Here is a 20,358-nt window from a genome sequence, read left to right on the forward strand (position 1 = left end):
CTTTAGATTGAATATACAATGTGCTTCAGAAAGGCTGCTGCCACGAGCACGGCTGCAAGCTCAGTCCCAGAGGACTTCAAATGCCTCCAGCACAACCCAGATTTAATTTAAAATAATTGCAATATAAAATAGCATCTTCACAAGTGCTGAGGGAGAGGAGAGAAAAATTAAACTGAGAGGGGCAACCCTACAGCAAGGCTCTGAAATCCCCAAACAGCACCAGAAACTCCACAAGCTAGTCCAAAACCTGTCCCAGAGCAGCAGAGTTGCCAGACACCTTCCCCGCTTCCAGACAGCCACCTGCATCCCCAGGCAAGTCCTATGTGACCCTCTATCAAGAGGTAGTACTGAAAATTCTGTATTCTCCCCTGGAAATGTCTCTAATCAGTGCTGCAGGCAGGAACCTGCTTTCAGCTCACATGCCTCATGCTGGTAGGGGGGCTAAAATTTACAGGGAATTCTTGGCCACCCAGCCCAGCTTCCACTAACTGCAGACACTCCCCATGTATAATGTCTTTCCTAAACTCTGATTAAGCTTCATTTTAGGGCAGCTAAACCATCTCCACTTTTCCCTGGGGAGGCTGCTGTGAAATGTAATTTTTCTGGTAGTTTGGAACAATCTTTTAAAAGTAATGAAATCCTTTGTGGATGAAGTTTAACAGTGAAACTGGTAAAAATGAAACAAATATGCTTTACTCTCATCTATGTACAAACTTTGTAGCATCCCTGCAGAGCTCTGACAGCCTTTTAACATGGGGTGGCCTCCAACTTTTGGTGCAGAAGCTCTGGAGTACAAATTGCAGCAAAGCTTCTGACAGCCGAATTCCTCCCCTCACTGTAAGGAATCCATGCTACAGAGAGCAAACCTGGAGGGCAACACACTGCAGAAATATTTTTTCCATCAGGCCCAGAGCCAGCCCCTTTGTTCAGCCCACCAAGTGGTTATCTCCTCACCATGCTGCTTGAGCCTGTGCTCCTGCTGGCATCAGCTCCACTGCTTCATAGGTAAAGCTCCCAGCTGCTCCAGGGGAACTTTCCATCCCCAGGGAGAAGTCACTGCTCAGGCTTGTGGTGCTGCCTCGGTCTTTCTGCTCTAGAGAGAAGAAAACAGAGCTACCTGAAGACCAGCTTGGTTTCACTCACTTTCTCTCCCTTTAAGCAATACACTTCCCCGTGCCCTGTGTTCTTGCAAGGCCCCACAGGCAGCACACCCATTTGGGGTAATCCTGAAGCTGGGAACCCAAGTCCACAAGCAATGAACCATTAGCAGCACCCAGGGGCACTGATGCTTGACACTCACTGAGCATGCAGATCTCTTCCAGGGTGAAGCTAGGTGGCAAACTCTTCCTTCTGGGGAAGGAAAGACAAAGTTACCTGAGGCACACTTCAGGGCAGGCTGGCCATAGCCAGGTCACTGTCACACGCAGCGGATCAGAGTAGGGGGGAATTAGCTATGCAGGGGCAGAGGGGAGAGGATGGGGCAGTGTGCGCTGTCTGACTCCTAACAGTCCCAACCCAAACTCCCTATGCTTTTGAGAAGCTGGCAACAGGCAACACTGCACATGATGTGCTTATTCAGAGCATCCAGGGTGGGCTTTGCTTCTTTCTGTCCCTCCTGAAATAAGAAGGTTTTAGGCTGGGTGGTCCATTACAAACCAGCCACCCCTCTGTGCCCACCAGTGCCTGATGGAGCTTGCTGTGCAGCCTGCTTGAGGCAGAGCACACATCTCTGGGCTCATCTGTGCTAAAGCAGCCATGGACAGTCATTAAGCAGAGAGCACATTTCAGCATGGACAGTTTTTCAGAGCACAACGTGGCATCTCACAAGCCTCGGCCCCGTTTTGCAGCCTTCAGAGTGCAGAATAAATTAAAGAAAACTGGGCCAGGACACCAGGGCTTCCATCTCCCCAAAGAAGCAGCACTAACAAGCTCCCTGGCTCTGTAGCCCATGCAGCAGCAAGCACAGGCTCCTTACCTCTGTGACTTCAGAGCAGAGAACTCCTCAGAGGTGATGTGCTTCAGAAAATTGAAGCAGAAAAAGAAAATCTGAGCAAAGGGAAAGAGAAGAGCGGTTCAGGAATGAACCCGAGGCTCCATGCAGCCTCTTATCTTGGTGAGGAGGTGCTGTCAGGAAGGAGATAGCAAAAAATCTGCAGCTATCAGCCTCCAGTGTGCCATGGGCTGCCACCATCCCATCCTGGGCCTTCCATGTAAACTGCCCCTCTGCTCCCTGCCACGGGAAGGCCCAGAAAGGAAGAGGAACAAGAAGTCTCCTTATCAATGCCTTGCACACATGCTGCAAGCCCACAGCAGGTACTTATGCCATCGGTGCAGAATGGAACAGAGATGGCAGCAGCTGCTTATACACCCAGGTAAGCAGCAAACCCAGGAGGACTTGCACGGTTAGAGCCACATGCTCCACCTCAGCAGCAGACCAGTACCACATCTGGAAGCATGAGGTACCTACTGCATTTGTGGCCCCAAGCCCGTGCCCTGCCACACCACAGCTCTGCATCATTCACCCCACTGTATCTCTGCCACCTCACCCACCCGTGCAGAGCTGTGCCCTTCTCCTGGGAGAAGTGGGGAGCAGGGAGTGCCAGAGGCAGCCAGGCACCCCCTCTCCTGCTGCAGCTACGGACTCCACCCATGACCAAGCAGAGCAGAGCTCTCAGGCTTGAGCTAGTAGAACTCCAGGAAAGGAATGAATAGGAGGAATGACACTGACTCTTTCAGAGGATTCTGTACCCCTGAAAGATGAAAAATAGGCCAGGGTCACGTCTCTGCTGTTTGAAGGCAGAAGATTCCTTAGTAAGGTGAGAGTTCAAGGAGCAGGGGAATAGCAACAGGGTTAGACACACACCCCACCTCTTTTCTACTCAGAAATGATAGCGCACTGTACTGCAACTATAGTCAGAGGAATCTTTTCTTGCTGTTCAACAGTGAAAGATTTTGAAGAGAATTACTTCAACTAATTTTAAGTGTGTCTCAGACTCATATGTGTACCCACAGACACATCCCACCAAACTCACACACTGGAACCAGCACAAGCTGCTCCATGAGCCTCTGATGACATGCAAGCCACATGCAGCTGCAGCACCCAGGCAGGAGGGCTGGCACTCAGGACAAGCACACAGGACTATCCAGCTGTATTTTCAAGGAGTCACACACCTTTAGCATCCTTCTCACTGCTGAGCTGAACAGCAAGTCCTAGCACCCTCTGAAGTGGGGTCTGAACACTAATGGCACAGGAGAGAAACTGGCAGGAGTGACACCCCCCAGCAAAACTGTAGCCTGAGAGAGAAGTAACCCCACAACTTATGCATCACAAAGTGACAGGGCAAGGCTCTTACCTCGTATTTCCAGCACCTGAACAATCTTTTTAGAGCCCAGCCACACCAGTGATACTACCAGGAGCAGGCAGTGAATGCTGCTACCATAAACAGATATCCTGAGAACACAAAGCAGTGCTCAGCCACTGCCCCAGACCAACACTCACCTCTTCTCCTTTACTGAGTCGATCGACTAACATGTGCCTGGAAAGAGAGCAAGGGAAGCTCAGTCACATGCCAATTGGCAGAAGAGTACAAGCTGTCAAGAACAGCCAGATGTCTGAGCACTCAGCTAAAAAAAAAAAAAGGCACCAGCCCTTCTTGTCCCAGCTCACTGGGACCTGCTCAAACATCAACCTTTTGCTGTGAAAAAACATCAAAATGACCCCTCAAGGCTTCTCCCCTGTTGCACAGGGATGCACATGCGACTAAAACTTATTATGCCTACCCAAAGAGAAACCAGTCATAGGCCACTGTAAGGTAGAGAATCTCTGATGGCTCCAGGGATGTGTGGATCAGCCCATCCTGCAAAGAAACAACACAGCCTTCAGGCAGCAGCCCTGGGGATTAGAATTGGGAATTCACGATCTGCTGAAAACTGTCATGGTGATCCAGGGTGCCCATCTTCCTCTACCTGCCTCTGACAGCATGTCCCAAAGAACATTCGCAACATTAACAGCTCCACCAGCACTTCCTGGTGAGTCACTCACCCTCCAAGCAATCAGCCCCACAAACAGAGGAGGCCAGCCAGGTACTCACAGCCCATAAGGAGAGGCGCAATAAGGAGATGAAGAGAGGCGTTCGATCCCAGCCGGATATACAGTGCACCAGGAGCCCGCTGTCATCTGTTCCAGGGGGAGGAAGAAGGAAAAAAAAGGATGTTGCAATGAAAGTAATGATTTCTTTATGGCAAATCTGTAGAGACAAGCTACTCTCTGTACCCACAGCCCAGGCTCAAGAGCAGAGCTCAGCCAGAACATTCTGTCTTAAATACAGCAGCCAGCAAATTGCTCAGAGTGTCCTGGGCTGTCAGCAGCACCAGCTGATGCGCTGTCCTGGTCCTGACAGCTGCTCAGAGAGACATTAGGTATGAACATCACTTTACTACCCTGAACATACACCTACCCAGCTGTAACCCACTATCACAATTTATTCCTACACTGGTGAGAAAACAGCTTCAACTGAACAATCTTTTCAGTCTCACTAACCTTCCTACTGCACACTGAGCAGACGCACACACAAGGCACAAATTCTACACCCTACAGAAAACCTGCAGTGTGTCCCAACACAGCTACTGCAGGAGACTATAGCCGGCCATGCTGTCAGAGCCAGCCATGGCTCCATCCATCAGTGCTAGGTCACAGTGCCCAGAGGGAATGGGATGCCACACAGGGCAACAGACACTCTTCAAATAGTTGGAGTGTCCATGGTGAAAGGAGGTGGAAGGGACTCTTAAACAGGCAACAAAAGAGATCTTGTGTTGGCGAGACAAAACACAGGTAACCAGCAAAACAAGAGCAAGAGTCAAAAAGCAAAAACACAAGGTTCATTCTCTTCAGGTTTAAAGTAGTAAAACAATAGGCTAAGTTTTCAGATATCCCTTCATATTCAGGAAAAAAGAGTTTTAAAGAAATCAGCAAGTCCCTCTCTAAGAGGGGAGTTGGGAGTTCTGAGATGGTAGGACCATCATCCTGTTTTGAAGGGAGAGAATTAAAACTGACTTCTGTACTGGGAGTTGATCCACAGTGGCACTAAGATCACCAGCTGTTCTTCCAGGGACAGTGACTGCTCCAGTTACACTGCTGGGAGCAAGGAGTTTGCCTTACCATCACTATTGATAATGGAGATCAGCAGCTTCAGGTAGTTCTGTGTCTGTTGAACGAGGTCCCAGCTCTGCAGAAAGAGGAATGTTGATGGTAAGGGTCTGCCCACAGCAAAAGGCTGCTCTGTAGTTCAGAGCTGCTCTATCCAGAACAGCAGCAAAGCAGAAATAACCATGTGGCCATTCCTCAAAGTGACAGACTTCCCCTTTGTATCAATCCCCCCATCCTATGCAAAAGTCACTCTGGGATAAGATACCTGGTAGACAAATAAAACAATAAAAGGCCATCTCTACTGTCCTCCTGGCTAGCAGAGGAGCTGCTTTGCCTGCAGCCCCAAAGCTGCAAGCAGCCCATGCTCAGACAGGAAGCAAACACCTGCAGAGCACTGACCCAGTTCTGCACACGTGCACTTTTCCAAGCGGCTGAGCCACATTCCAGCCATGTGTGCAAAGCCAGCAGCACGACGGGATGTGCAGGCCAAGGCAGAGGCCTGTTCCCACAACCCAAGCACTTTGCTCAAAACTCTGTGGTCCTTGAAAATGTCCCCAGCTGGCTGCTGACCCTCACCCATCCTCCAGACAGGCACCAGACTTCTTCAGTAACCCCCAAGCAGCAGCAGAACTACAGAAGGGCTCTGAACTCAAGAGGACTCCAGTACTACAGGACATACAGGTGAAGAACATCAGAACAAGCCCAAGCTTGTCACTTGACCATCACATCATGAGCAGATGCAGGGAATTTCAGCAGTTTGATAGAATCGGGACTAGCTCAAGGGAAATAAGATAGCACTGGCAAGTAAGAAGCAGAGGGGGACACATTTCATGGCAGAAGTGTTAGTGGTGCAAATGCTGACCACAAGCTCAAGCACCCTCGCCGTGCACCTGCACATGTGCACATCTGTGTGTAACCACACTGAAGACTAGTGTCAGACAAAGAGCATATTGCTGAGCTGTGAAGCCTGTAGAGCCACAAAACATTAGGGAGCACAGTCAGCCTGCAGCAGAAAAACACATAATTACAAAATCTTTTATCTGCCCAATTCAATCCATCTTCTGCTTATTTTAGAAGGCATCATCCAGTTATCCAGTCTGATTTCTCTGTATCATGAAAGTTTTCTTCAGTTGCCCCATGTAAAGCCTGAGGCTTACACTTGGCAACATCTTTGCCCAGAGAAGCATCTCAAATAGGGCTGACAGCTCATTACTCCTTTGGCAGCATGTTCCAGCAGATTATGCTCAAAGTAATATGCATGACTGTTTTTCCTTATCTGAAGGCTTGATTTCAGATGCAGATATTGCCTCCTGTGCAGCTCTTCTTCCCCAGATTGAAGAGTGCTTTAGAATTACTATTTTCTCCCTAAAAAATGTACTTATACATTAATCACCTTAGTGATTAGGTAAACAGACTGAGAACTTCAGTTTTGAGTGAAGCATGTTCTCCAGGCCTCAAATAATTTCTGCATCTATTTATTACACCCTCTTCAGTTTTTAATATCCTTTTTAAAATACGGGCTGCTCAGTATTCTAGTGAACAAGTCTCTAGCCATACACAAGCTCTAGTTCTATTAGCTCTGCTTCAACTTTTCTGTGATTCTGCTTATGCTGGCACTTAAACAGTATTTACATCACTGACAATAAACACTGGCCCAGCACAGGGAGCTCTGCTGGTTCTCCAGCTACAGGGCACAATAATGTGACATGCTCCAGCACAGTTAATCCCCACAAAACCTGGTAGATCCACTGATGTGTGAAATAGAGCATACTAATCAGTAGTATAAGGTGATACTCCCTGGTGTGAACAAAGGTAGACTTTGAAGCTTGAGCAAACAGAAGAGTTCAATTACTGTTTGCCACGCTGTCCACAGTAAGGAGTGGAGACCTGCCATGGCCAGTTATGATTCTCCACTCCTCTCCCATAGGAAGGCACCTTGCATACCCCTGAAGAAGGTGCCCAGTCCCTTGGCTCTGCTCACAGAGGAGAAGGTTGACCTCTCTCATGACTTCCCACAGCCAAGGCAGTCTGCCCAGGGCAGGCCTACATCGAGCTGAGACTGAGAACAGGTAATACTGCTTTCTGTTTCCTGTCTTGTTCCTTACCTTTGTTAGCAACCTATCTCCCTAATGGATTGCAAATTTTTGACAGCTACATTAAAAGGTCTGACTTTACAGTCAGCTGCCTTGGGGCAGAGCAAGCCACGGAGCTTTTGGGTACAGCTTTTGGATTTCCACTGCTGTTCTGAACTGTCAGGCAGCCTTGCCCCACTGGGATGCTATAAAGTGAGCCAGATTACAGCAATAGGAGCAAGTCAGATTTCAAACCTCTCCTGATCCTTCCTGAATACATCCCTGACCTCCCACAGAGACATCCACTTTGCTCACCTGGTACTCGCTCCAATCAATATTCAGAGACTGGGTCAGAGAGACTGGGATACTTAATGGAGCGTCTACATAGTCCTGTAAAAAACCCAAACACAGTTAGTCAGAGAACAGTCATGACTCCAAGGAACCAAGTTCCAGAAAAAAAAAAAAAAAAACAAAAAAACAAGACAACAAATGCCAAATGGTGCATAAGAGGAAAACATCTCAGCAAAGCATCTTTGGATGCAAAATCTTGAAGACGTAAGAATAAACTCAGGCTCTTGGAAGAACTAATGGACCAGAGGAGCTTTTATGTGCTCCCAACAGTGAAAGCTGGGCATATTAGTCTCTGGATTTCTATAAGACTGCCCCACTCAACCATCCCCTCAGCAGGAGACAAAATATGAAGAAAGAACTGAGAACCAAAACTATCAATAAGGTCAGAATTCAAAACTGGGAGCAACCCATATTTTCCATGAGAGGTCAAGCATCCTAGACTTCAGGATAATGATTCATTTATTCTACATATGAATTTTACAATCAATAATTTAGTACATTCCGTATCTGTTTTGTTTGTCCTGTTGATTTCCTCCTTGTGATTAGAAATAGGCACATGACATAGAGACCATCACCGAGGAACAGGGAGGCAAGACTCAAACCCAGAGCTCTCCATTTTGTAACATCCATGTACCTGTTTCCAGTTAAATATAAGACCTTCAGCTGTATAATCCCGGTCTTTGTAGTCCTTAAAAAATTCACAGCCTGCAAGAAAAGGAGATAATGAACAACAATTCAGCTAACTGGTATCTAACAAGTGAAGTGCCTGTGGGACTAGGAGTGCTGGCAGCCCCAGGCTCCAGAAATCCAAACCAATCAAAACTGCTGCCTGTGGGAAGAGAAGAGCAGTAATCCCCAGTATACCATACAGCACAGCCTCCAGCAACAACAGCCCAGGGCACTTAGCAGTGCAGACACTCACACAGCAAAGGGCAAACTCCAAATACAGCAAATGGGGAGCTTGAGGGACTGATTTAATTTTTTCCTGAACAAAGGGTTTCAGCAAGGAGCTATGTTTTGCAGGGCCTTGGACTTCTGCACAGATCTAAGGCACCAGCTTGACATGCTGAGTGAGAAGGAACCACCAAAAGAAGGTGTTGACAGAGCCCCAGGGAAAGGCAGCTTTCACAGGGCATCTGCTGCAGGTAACAAGAAAGGGCTCTGTCAGAGGTGGCTTGATTTCTCTCACATTTAAGTCTTCTCTTTCAAACATGGGATTTACCCCACATGAAGGAAGGGGGTACAAAACCACTTCCAAGCTGTCCCCCAAGCACTCCCCTCCTGAAGTGTATCCTTTGGCTCAGCTCTTCTCAAACAACTCTTTGAAGTCTCTGCTGCAAGCCGCAGTCACTTAGTCACAGCTGAGCAGCACCATTAGCACTGCGGCTGCCTGCAGGCTACAGAAAACACCTCTGCCAGTGTGCTGTGCACACCTCAGCCGTGCCACAGTGCCCACACCACCCAGACACCCCTGTGTCAAGCACAGATATGGAGACAGATTCCCACCCTGCAAGTCACAAGTAACTTCCATGAAAAAAAAAAAAAAAACCAAGAAAATAATCTATGCAAGGACAGGACTAATCCTCAAATATGCAGTCAGGACACAGTCTGTCAGTTGAGATTTAACTCCAATTAAACAATGACTTCATGCAAAGAATGGGGGTTATGCCATAAGTGTTGGCATCCACAAATACCAAAAGCTTCTACAGATACTCCATTTTAACTCATGTCTTTCACTCCAGACAGTTCTTAATCTTCACTTGGTAAAATCTGTCTGGATGGCTGAGCCCAAAGAGCGGTGGTGAACGGAGTTAAATACAGTTGGTATCTGGTCCCCAGGTTTTGTGGTGTTCCCCAGGGTTCAGTATTGGGGCCTGCTTAATATCTTTACTGATGATCTGGATGAGGGGATCAAGTGCAGGTATTAAGAGCTGTTAAAAGACAGGTAGATGTGGCACTCAGGGACACGGTTTAGTGGGGGACTGGGCAGCGCTGAGTTAACAACTGGACTCAATGATCTTAAAGCTCTTTTCCAACCACAGCAATTCTATGACTCTGTTTGGACACTGCCTTGCTCACCTAAGGCAACAGGATCTCAGAATAACTTCAGAAACAAATTACAAAACAGAAATTCTTTCAGTGCAACCCTGGAAACATCAGTAAGAATGTACCACGGCATTTGGCCAGTCACTAGAGGGGTTGCTGATCCTTAGATGTGTATGCCTTAGATTTAACAGAATGACAACATTCCCCCATGGACCAGCACTGCTGAAATCAGGCAACATCTGCAGGGAGCATTTGCAGTTTTATAAGGTTTATCTCCAGTATGGCAGTGAAGAGCTGCTAAAAGAAAGCAGCTGTCCCAGAGGGAAGAAGAGGAAGGACCATCACTGAATAATATTGCTTACCATATGCAGATCCCCACACAGAAACAACTCTGCAGCTTAACTCTATAGATTCACTTCTTCATTCCTTACAGTCCTACAAAAGACCTGTGTACACAGTCTTTCTCATGTTCCAAGTCTGGTGACGTATGCAGCAGCAACACATATCTGTGCTATGTACTACAGAAGCCAGTAATACTCTTATTTCTGTACACTTTGGCAACCTGCACGGCAAACTCGATAGAAATCTTCATGCAGTATCTCTGAATTGTCACTAATTTCTGTATAAAAGGAAATACACCTTTAAAAAATGTTTAAGAGCAACAACTAGCAATCAAGGAAAAGTCTGGGTCTGGATCATCCACCAGAGTTTTGCTGGTTTTGGCTTTTTCTCCTCTCCCTTTCTTTGTGCACTAGGGAGAAAGAAGAGTCTGCAGACAGACCTCAGGCACAGCAGCCTCACATCTGATCCTGTCGCCAAGCCTGACATCAGCAGGGAGCAGGAGTACTCAGTTCATCTGTAAGAGTGTGAGTGACCCAGCAGTGGTTGCTAGGCACAGGGATGGATATAGCCAGGGAGACAGGCTGCAAAGGGCTGCCTCTGTTGTACACTGCAGGCTCAGGTGAACTGTTCTGCAAGCACTGAGATTTCTTACAGTGGAGCTCTGGAACACTAGACTAGAAATTACCCTTACGAATTGGGTCTTTACATAACAAAGAACAAGATATATATTTTGCATCAAGTAGTAGTTTAGAGTTGCAGAGATGTCGAAGGCCATCTTAACCAGCTCCACCTCTGGGACTTTTCCTCTGTGCTTGAATTAATAAGGACTGCTAAGAAATTATTTTGCCATTTCAAAGAGTGCCTAATGCTGACTCACTGCCAGAGCATCCAGATTCATTGCACTGTTCTCAGTTTAAACGAGTTTTTCTCTAGAAGGAACATAGGAAACATTCAGCAAGTCACAGTCATTTACATATACACATAAGAGTTATTTCCCAGTCCCCAGAAACAGATTGTCACCTGTCCCTTGTGAATCCCTCTGGACATCATTCCTGTACCTGGATATGGGATGGAGAGAAGCGTGAAATCAGCATAACGTTGAGCTTTGTCCACCTTCTCAGAAGACGTCACGCTGCATAGGACAAGAGGAGAACAGCAGATATTTACAAAGTGTTTTTTGCACAGACATCTGCACCCAAAAAACTACCCGTTGCATCTCCCTCGGCTAAGATTTGACTCAGTTGCGAGCAGGGGCAGAACTTACTCAGCCCATGCACATAAATAGGTACAGCCCAAAATCACTAAAGCTTTTCTCTGAGATAAGTTGGAGAAACAGCTCCCTCTGTGCATAGGAACAGAGGGCTCCGTTGCTGCCTCCCTTCTGAAGGGGTGACTGTCTCATTACTATAAGCTCTACAGGGAAAAGGTCACTCAGACTGCAGAAGACAGATGAAAGCAGCTATGTTGCCCATTGATTCAGTTTTCTGTGGCCTAAAACCTTGGGGTTTTCTTTACAGAAACAACTAACCTATGCTGTTGTAGGATTCTTCCAAGGACTGCTTGCAGGATGCTGAGTGCACATCTGACAGCAATTCACATGTAAGGGCTACACTAGCTGCAAACCAAAGCCTGCACAAAAACAAATGAACCCAGACTCACTTCAAGCCAAATTTCACCTTCTTGTTTTCCACCATCAGGTCACAGATGTATCGGACAGACAGGTATCGAAGGAGCTTGATGTCGTGCCCTCTGACCTTGTCAAACAGCTGGGAGTCTGCATTTCTGCAAGACAGAAGGAGCAAAGCAAGGTGAGCATGGAAGACTGACCAAGCCGAGTCTGATTCTTCCCAGCTGAGCCACAGTTCTTCCCTGAACCACTTCTAGCCATAAGCAGCACGAGCCAAGCAGACTCTGCAAACTGACACTGCAAGCTTTGTGCTCATGGTCCCTTCCCACATCTCACTCCGTTCTGCAACAAGCACATAAGATACAACACAATTTCTACAGCCTGGAGATATACTTTTTGATGAAGTAAACACAGCCAAGAACTTCAAATACATTTTTAATGGCTCTACATATTCCTGTCTCCAGCCCTTCCCTCTGGCAATAGATTAGCAGGCTTCAGCTACACTAGGTTCAGCCAGCCATCAATACTCAAGACACTTTTCCAAAAGCAAGGAATGTAAGACCCTGAGCCTGGTGATGGGTGTCAAGCCTGTGCCCAAAACCCAAACTAGGAAAGAGCAGAACTGAATGGCTGAGCCAGTCAGCAAACTCCCTTTTCCTCATCCCAATGATGCATACAAACCTAAGCGCAGAGTCTTCCTCGGATATATCTTCTGCATCTGCCCAAGCATCATCAGAACCTCCTGCAAGAAAAGCATTAAAAAGTGAAGCTTTTGTAAATCAACTCAATCCCCAATCAGACAAGATATGTATACAAACAAGAAGGTCATGGTTTGGTGTCTTCTCTTCATACCTAAGCGTGGTTCCCCACATTTCCTCTTCCTGAAAATCTTGTTTTCTAATGTAGCCCACTCTTTCCTTGTCATTGTAAAGTACCTGGGCAGGTCAAACACATGACTGATAGCCAGAGGACACCTCAAAAATGGTATGCAGGGCTTTTTTAAGCCAAGTTTCAGCTCCCACACTACAGACACCCATTACTCCCCTGAAGAGCTTTCCCTGAAGTCCAGTATATCTCACCACTAGCAGCACTGATTCCCAATGATTAGTCAAGCAACAGCAAGATCTAATCCTCTTTCCTCCATTATTCCCATCCCCAATGTTTGGAAATTGGTACCCCGAATCCTTTGGGATGCCTTTATTTGCCTACATGTTTCCTGTAACTCACTATTCAACCTCAAGTTCTTTGATCACTGAGGTTCTTACGAGCTGGAAATGGACATGAGGTTTCAGTCTTCACTCTGTTATGCTAAGTCTCATACAAGCAGCCCATCCTAGAGCTCCCACTGGTCTTGGGAAGAGTATGGCCTCATGTGTAGGTCTCTGTCCCAGCACTGACCAGCCTTACCATGCAGACAGTGACAAATGGCTCCTCACTCACCAGAGAAGATATAGTTGTAGCCAGTGCGCCCATAGAGCTCTCCCCAGCCGGCCAGTGTTGCTGATCTGCAAATATGCTGGAGGAAGATTTTTTATTAATCACACAGGCTCCAGGAGTCTTTCCCTTACCATGCTTATTTGCTGTCAGGTTACATAGAAAGGGCTGGTATCTACAGCTATCACCTCTCAGCTGTCTGCCCTGCAACCCTGGTCCAGATTGAGTTCTCCAAACACAGCAAACTCCCAAGTGCCTTTATCTGTAGCTAGTTTTTAAATCATATTTTCATCTGCAGTTCTCCAATGCATTAATACAGTCAGCTCCTGCCAATTTAGCAACACATGCTCTGTTAATACCCTGCTTGAGCCTTATTTCCACATTCCTCTGGATGAGATTATGGATGGTCCCAAGATGACTCTGGGCAGTTCACTCCTGCAGAGAAAGGTCAGCAGATGCAGCCCACAATGGCTTCAGTCAAACTAGATTAAACTTGTCACAGGTATGATTTTCATACAGTGTTTCTAAATTCAACTTAGAAAACAGAATTAAGCTACTTAAATTCTAAATGAGACTATTCCTACAGGGCTTCAACATAGTTTAAGTAATTCACATAAAAATGAATCTAATTTCACTTTCTTACAGATCCCTTGCAGACAAACCCACACATTCATGAGACCATTTATGCAATCTTGCCTCTCAAAGGAACAGACAAAGGAAACTTCTCTGGAGAGAGGAAAGTTACTCAAAGGGAGCTGCTGGGAAGAGTAAGGGACAAACAGGGACAATAATTATCTTTCCCCTCTGAAATGACAAATATCTTAAGGACTTCAGAAAGCACATATATAGGAGGAAAAAAAAAAAAAGTTAGCTCTTTGGTGCAAGGCTCATGATTTGGTGGGGGAGAACAGCCTGATGTGCCCACAGACAGCTCAAGCAAATGCTCCCTGCTACTACAGGCTGTCTGCTTGTATCTAAGCACAGATTTTTACACCATTTGGAAAAGTGACTGATGGCTGCACAGTTCAAATGGCAGAGAGAAAGGTAATTTTCTCAGTAAAGACAGGCAATCCATGAAACTTTACCTTTCCCTTGTACAGAATGACTGGGCAAACAAAGCGTCCTCTACACCTGGCCATCTTACTCCGGTTGATGAGGTCCTGCAGTTTGCCAACCTGCACAGTGCTCTCATACCTAGTGGGCAGAGATTCAGGTCAGTACACACAGCATCTTCTCACACGTCTTTCAGCAAAGCTGCTGTTGACACCCTGGGCTGGGATTCCATCCCTTTCCCTAGAAGTTAGCTCTGAACTTAGTAAGCATGAAAACATTTTGAGAATTGCTTCTGCTGCTGTACAACACATTTGGACACTTTTCTGGCTCCTTTTTTTTAATTTGGAAATGCACAGTACATGACAGCACCATCAGGAACTGGCAATATGAGCACCACTAGTAGGGTCTGCCACAGACTAACACGTGGATTACTAGGGAAGGACAGTCAGTGTCTACAAAAATACATTTTCTGTTTTCCCTGCTATCATCTTTCCATTCAAAAGCAGCTCAGCACTACTATCATAGTGAATTCACTATCAGAGGAATAGTTTTGCAAGAAAAGAAGAAATATAATAGAAAATCAAATCTTGAACACTGCATGATCCTCAAGCATTTGTGTTGCCAGGTAATTAAACAACTAAATCAGCTAATGGGTTGAGCAGGGTACTTAGATTAATGTCAGCTGCATCTGCAGAACTACATTTTGTTTGGTTTTCTTGTTGAAGTTAAAATAGAATTGTGTTTCATACCAGGAGACATTTTGGAAACATGTTAAAATTGCTCCAGTTTGTCCAAGTATCAGCCCACATTTGATAGGAATCCAAACTCACTTCTGAACTACACAGACCTCAAGGAGGAACTGTCAATGTAGAGAGGACTAGAGCTGGAACTGGAGAAGCATCCAGAGTGATGTATTAAGGTTAAGTCTGGACATACAAAACTGCATGGCTATGCACCTGGAGACTGTTAACAAGAATTTCTAGTTAGCCTTTCCAGTAATGGAGCACGGCGGAAGAGGCAGATGAACTGACTGATCTCTGGATGTTAAAACATTATCAACATGGTAAACTTGAAAAAGGGGAAAAATAAGCCCATGGCAAATTCCCTAGAGAGATGTAGAAGTATCAGCATTACCGTGCAGAGCACAGGCTCTCAGCTCAGCTACATCATCTGATTCTAGTGACCCACCCCTGCCTGAAGAGGCACAGGAAGGTGACTAGGACAGCCAATGGAGAGTCTATGCTGCAAGAGAAACCACCAGGGTCTGATGGAAAGAGCAGATGAGGATGAGCAGTTGCACAGCAATATGTGCATCAGGGTGAAGGAGAGTACTTGGAGGAGGAGGAGAACTCAAACACCAAGCATAACACTGGCCTAGGAACAAATTAATATCTTTACAATGGGAGTTAACGAAAGTTGCTAAACTTTAGAATTACTGAGAGTGTGGAGCAATGTACCAGCAGCTGCCATTCTGGGAATGGTTAAAAAAAATAATATATTATTAAAATGGAAATTGATCTGCTTATGGAAAAAATTATACAAGGTGGTGCCAGTAGAAGCAGGGAAACAGAAAACAAAGACTTCCAAATACTTTTTTTTTTAATAGAAGGATTTGGTGCTCAGAATTCGTAGTGGTGGTTTAAGTTTTTCATGTTTTCCTGCATATACAATTATTTTGCTGTCCAGCTCCAAAGACTTTTGACATATACCAGAATTTAAAGAACAAAAACCCAAGCTAAACCCAAGCTAATCTTCTTTAAACAATGTGAACATGAAGGCGCTAATTGGAAAGGCAGGAAAATGTGAGCAAGTGTGAGAAGAGATGCCTTTGTGTATACTTCCCAAAACCAAATTATTTTGAAACTCAAAAGATTTTGATGCAGATTTGGTTGTGGGACTGTTTTTAAATGAATGCATGCAATTAAGAGATATATCATATCCTGCACTCTGCTCCAGTTTCCTTTACGTTTCCTTTGCAAAAGCAAATACAGAGGGAAACAAGAACTTAAATGCAGTATAACCAAAATAGTTCCATGGCACTGCTTCCAAGAAGATGAGAGTTATCAAAAATGAAATACCTGAAAGATCAGAAATTCTAAGAGAAGCACCTCTCTGGGAGCTGAGACAAGACAACAGGTTTCACTCACTGCACTCCCCTGGAGAGGTTTCTGCAGCACTTGTGAGTGAGTCTGAGCAGCTTGGCAGGATCCCAGGACACGGAGTGAGCGGGAAGCCCTGCACCCTACTGGGGACATGGAAGGATAAGCCCCTCTCCCAGGCACACCATGCCTGTTCCTTGGGAAGCCTGCACACACACTGGAGAGACCCGCTCTGCCATTGGTCACGGCTGTGCTACAAATAAGGCTCTCAGATCTTCTCATCTCAATAACCACCCTCAGTAATGCAAGAGATGAACATTGTAAACAAACACAGTTGTATCAAGACTCCAGTAGCAAGGGGGAAGCTGCTCTGAAGAACAGGTGTAATGCTTTTAAAGGAGCTAGTGGTTAAATGCAGCATAAATGGGAGTAAAATCTAAAGAAAAAGGTTCAAAACACACAGAATTCCTTCTGCACCTGCCTGGATTTCAGAGTACTGTTAGCAAACTTTGATCAAGCAAAGTTCTTTCTTCCCCTAGCTGCCCAGCTACAGAATGAACTGATTTGGGTTAAAAAATATCAATTTTTTGTTGTTTCCCCACATGGTTCCAGAAGCAGCTATACTGACAGAAATGATGGTACAGCAAAGAGTTTGTACATGTGAAAACTGTTTCCAAAGCACCTCAGTATTCTCAGAGTTTTGAAGCTTCAAGTAGATCTTACCAGCTGATTAAAAACGTTACAAAGACAAAAACAGAAGCGTTCAAGGCCAGGTTGGATGGGGCCCTCAACAACCTGATCTAGTGGAAGTTATCCCTGCCCATGGCAGCGGGGGTGAGAACTGGATGATCTTTAAGATCCCTTCCAACTAAACCATTCTATGGTTCCACAAGAGGCAGCCAAAGAGACTTGGTCCTGGATGGAGTGTCCTGCTCACTGGAAGAGGTTCTTGCCTTCCATAACACAAGATGTGCAATGGTCTCTATTTCATAATTATTCCATAGGAGTAAAATGATTAAGCTAAAACCTGCATTTGTCTAAAAATCACTTGGCAGCTTTTACAAAAATCATCACGCTGAAATCAGGAGAGTGATGATGAAGTGTAGTGTGGTTTTGTGACTCTCTTTCAGACACCAAATCAAAACCTGCCAAGAATCAGTATAAATACAGTTCATTGTCACTGCTGGCTTGCAAAGGTCACAGAAGAAAATGGGGCGCCATGTGTAAGTACTCTTGTTTTGAATAGCTGTCAAAAAAAATAAGCATCCTTTCCTCTTGCAAGAGCAGGAAAAGCAGAAGCATTCAGTTTCCCTTCCTTAAAGCTTCCCCTAGTTGCATTTAACAGCTTCAAACCTCAGTTTCCTGTTTTTTGCAGCAAGGAGTTTAAGCTTTTCTAATCTCATCCAACTGATAGGGAGAAACTCTCCCACCTGGCAGTCAGTTGTGGCTGGTTTCCAAAGACCCCCTCCTACAGCACCCAGCCTACACGCCAGCTGATGGTTTTCCTTCCTCAGGCAAAGCAGCTGGACATGTGAGAAGGACTTGTTGACCCTTCTTTTGAACACATTACTCTCGTCATGGACACACAGTCAAGACTGCAAAACTGCATTATGTTTTGTTGAAGAAAAAAGTAAAAACGAGAGACTGTGGCTGGAGATGGAAGGAACAGCTCATACTCAGCCAGAAGCGAGACCAACGTGATCCTGAGCTTGTGGGTCAAAGTCCAGAGATGTATTGGCTCAGATATGCACCAAACTGAACAAGTGTTTCCCATTAGCTCACTAAACCTCAGCATCCACTCACCTTTTCATCATGGTGGGGAGAGATGAAATAACCTGGAATTTTGTCTGGAATGACAGAAATATCTGTCCAGACTGTCTTGTCTGCCTAGCCCTATAAGACCCCCTGCTCCAAGATGATTTGCAGACTAATTTCCCACATCAGAGGCCTTGCTGCAAGACCACAGGCACTTCATCAAGGCAGGGAGAGCATCACACAGGCTTGCTCACAACTTTGAGCCTTCGGGTGAGCTGCAACACAACAATCACCACGAGCCAACGCGGTGCTCAGGTTTACTCCAGGGCCACATACAGCGGAGCTGGCGCTGCCCCGGAGCACACCCGTTTCCTTCACAGCCCCCGAGTAACAGGTTCAGCTTGGCAGCTTTCACCAAGCCCAAGAGCCCTGGGAGGAGCCCCACGGGAGCTCGGCAGCCCCGGCAGGCAGCGAGGGGAGTCCCGGGAGCGGCTGACACCACCGGCTATAATTAGCGCAGCCCGCAGGGCTTCCCCCGGCCGGCGGGAGCCTCGGAGCGCCAGGCGCGGAAGCTCCCCGGGACAACAACTCCGCCGGGCGTCAGCCGCACGGGACGGGACACGAGAACCGGGGGCCTTACGAGTCACGGCTGGCGCCGGCGTCGCGCTCCAGGAGGACGATGTATCGCGGATAATGGGCGCAGACCTCGCCGTGCAAGTTGGGGATCACGCTGTAGCGATAATCGCGGCCGAAGAGCTCCAGGCACCGCCGCTCGATCCGCTCCACCTGCGCAGAGCCACCGCTCAATGCCCACAGCGCCGGTCGCCGGTCCCCGGGCCCCCCGCGCCCCCCGAGCCCTCACCTTGGCAGCGGCGGCACCGCCGCCGTCCTTGGCGCGGTACTGTGCCCGGGAGAACTCCAGCAGCAGCTCGGCCAGGGAGCGGTCCCCGGAGCCCGCCGGGGGGCAGCCGCGGGCCGCCGCCGCCGCCATGCCCGCGCCGCTCACCGCCGCCTGGAGCCCATCGTCCCGCCCGCCGCTTCCGCCCGCCCGCGACGCGCCCCTTCCGCCCGCTCCCGGCGTCATCGGGGCGCGCCGCGCTCCGCCCCGGGGTGCCGAGCCCCGCTCCGGGGGTACCGGGCTCTGCTCCGACACCGCGTTTAGACCTGCAGAGAGACGCGGCAAACGCTGTTAGGCCTTGCCGAGTGGGCCCGACCGTGGCGCTGGCTGGCGTGCCCAGGGCGCTGCCCTAAAGACAGAATCCCGAGGCAGGTTTCAATTAAAGGAGCCCCTCCCGGTCTGTGACCGCACGCACTGAGCCCGTGGCAGAGGAGTTGCGGGGTGAGCGGTGTCGCTGCCCGGAACACGGCTGAGGGCGGCACTGGCTCGTGTGCCCGGGCAGTGTCACGGAGCCAGCTCGGGCGGTGCGTGCCGAGGGTGACGGGCACTGCCCGTGCACACGGCTCCTTGGAAACACAATGTGTTTTTATCTGCATTTGTGTAACTTGCAAATCAGCTGTGAATGTTCACAAACATTTAATGGCAGCCGAGGTCAACTGCAGCTAACGCGGTGCATCTCCTTGCCTGAGAATGAAACTGGCCCGACTCGGTCGGGTCTCTGCTGGGTTTGGGACCGGTGTGAGGCTGGCGGGGCGGTGGCAGGATTTCGCAAGGGCACCTGCCGGCATACAAGTGCTGACAGCCTGTGTGACACTACTGGCATAGCCATTTACCCCAGCCCAGTCATCCACCACACCTAGCCTGGCGCACGTTGTGCACCCCAGCCCTGTCACCACATCTGACCTGGCACAGCCGTGTACCTGGCCTCGCTCTGTCAGAAGTTGTGGGTCGACTCCTGCTTCCCCAGATCGGGCGCAGGCACAGTGGCGGCAACTGACTTGCTCCGTCCCCGCCAGGAGGGTGGGGAAGGTCTGCTGCCCGTCCGGGGGCTACGCCGGCAGCCCGCGGGCCTCCCCCGGACTCGTGAAGGGTGCGGGGGGATGGACGCTCTCCCTGCGGGCGCATTCCGGCCAAAGGCAGCCACGCCGGGACCTTCCAGCACTTATCGGAGCCATGTCCCGGCTCTACCCCGGGAGGGGTCGGTCCGGGGAACGGTCCTGCCGGACCGGGGGAGAGGAATGGGCCCGGCGATCTGACCCGAGCCAAGCCGAGTGGATGCGAGCCGAACCGAGACGAGCCCGTCGCTCGGGCGAGCCCGAGGCGAGCGCAGCAGAAGGCGGCGGAGCGGTCCGATCCCCGGGGGGCGGGCTCGGAGGGTCTCGGTTCGGCTCGGGCTCGGCCGGGCTCTGGCTCGGCTGGGCTCGGCCGGGCCCGAGCCCGGGCTCGGCTGGGCTCGGCTCCGCAGTGGCGGGGGGGCGCGCGGCCGCGCGCGCGCGGCGGGAGCGCGCGGGGCGCAGAGGCGGCAGCCAAGATGG

At 48.4% G+C, this 20,358-nt stretch overlaps 1 protein-coding gene across 2 annotated transcripts in view; it reads right to left on the minus strand.

Moving 5' to 3' along the window:
- Positions 1–19,292, minus strand: part of MTMR14 (myotubularin related protein 14) — a 31,602-nt gene extending 12,310 nt beyond the window's left edge. Inside the window, exons 1-17 of one of the 2 annotated variants that reach the window (XM_053989079.1) lie at positions 19,239–19,292; positions 18,788–19,089; positions 18,566–18,711; positions 14,104–14,212; positions 13,025–13,100; positions 12,266–12,326; positions 11,617–11,739; positions 11,016–11,089; positions 8,204–8,274; positions 7,534–7,608; positions 5,159–5,225; positions 4,092–4,177; positions 3,781–3,857; positions 3,500–3,536; positions 1,976–2,046; positions 1,301–1,350; positions 955–1,093 (exon numbers count right to left, since the gene is read on the minus strand). In XM_053989079.1, the coding sequence (XP_053845054.1) occupies positions 955–1,093; positions 1,301–1,350; positions 1,976–2,046; positions 3,500–3,536; positions 3,781–3,857; positions 4,092–4,177; positions 5,159–5,225; positions 7,534–7,608; positions 8,204–8,274; positions 11,016–11,089; positions 11,617–11,739; positions 12,266–12,326; positions 13,025–13,100; positions 14,104–14,212; positions 18,566–18,711; positions 18,788–19,009 (1,484 nt within the window). In that variant the 5' untranslated portion in view covers positions 19,010–19,089; positions 19,239–19,292. Of the gene's footprint in view, positions 1–954; positions 1,094–1,300; positions 1,351–1,975; positions 2,047–3,499; positions 3,537–3,780; positions 3,858–4,091; positions 4,178–5,158; positions 5,226–7,533; positions 7,609–8,203; positions 8,275–11,015; positions 11,090–11,616; positions 11,740–12,265; positions 12,327–13,024; positions 13,101–14,103; positions 14,213–18,565; positions 18,712–18,787; positions 19,090–19,238 lie in introns of those variants that run through there. The other variant, XM_053989078.1, reaches the window with a different exon arrangement.
- Positions 19,293–20,358: the final 1,066 nt, after the last annotated feature.

Source organism: Vidua macroura, chromosome 13, assembly GCF_024509145.1.
Source record: "Vidua macroura isolate BioBank_ID:100142 chromosome 13, ASM2450914v1, whole genome shotgun sequence".
Lineage (NCBI taxonomy): Eukaryota > Metazoa > Chordata > Aves > Passeriformes > Viduidae > Vidua > Vidua macroura.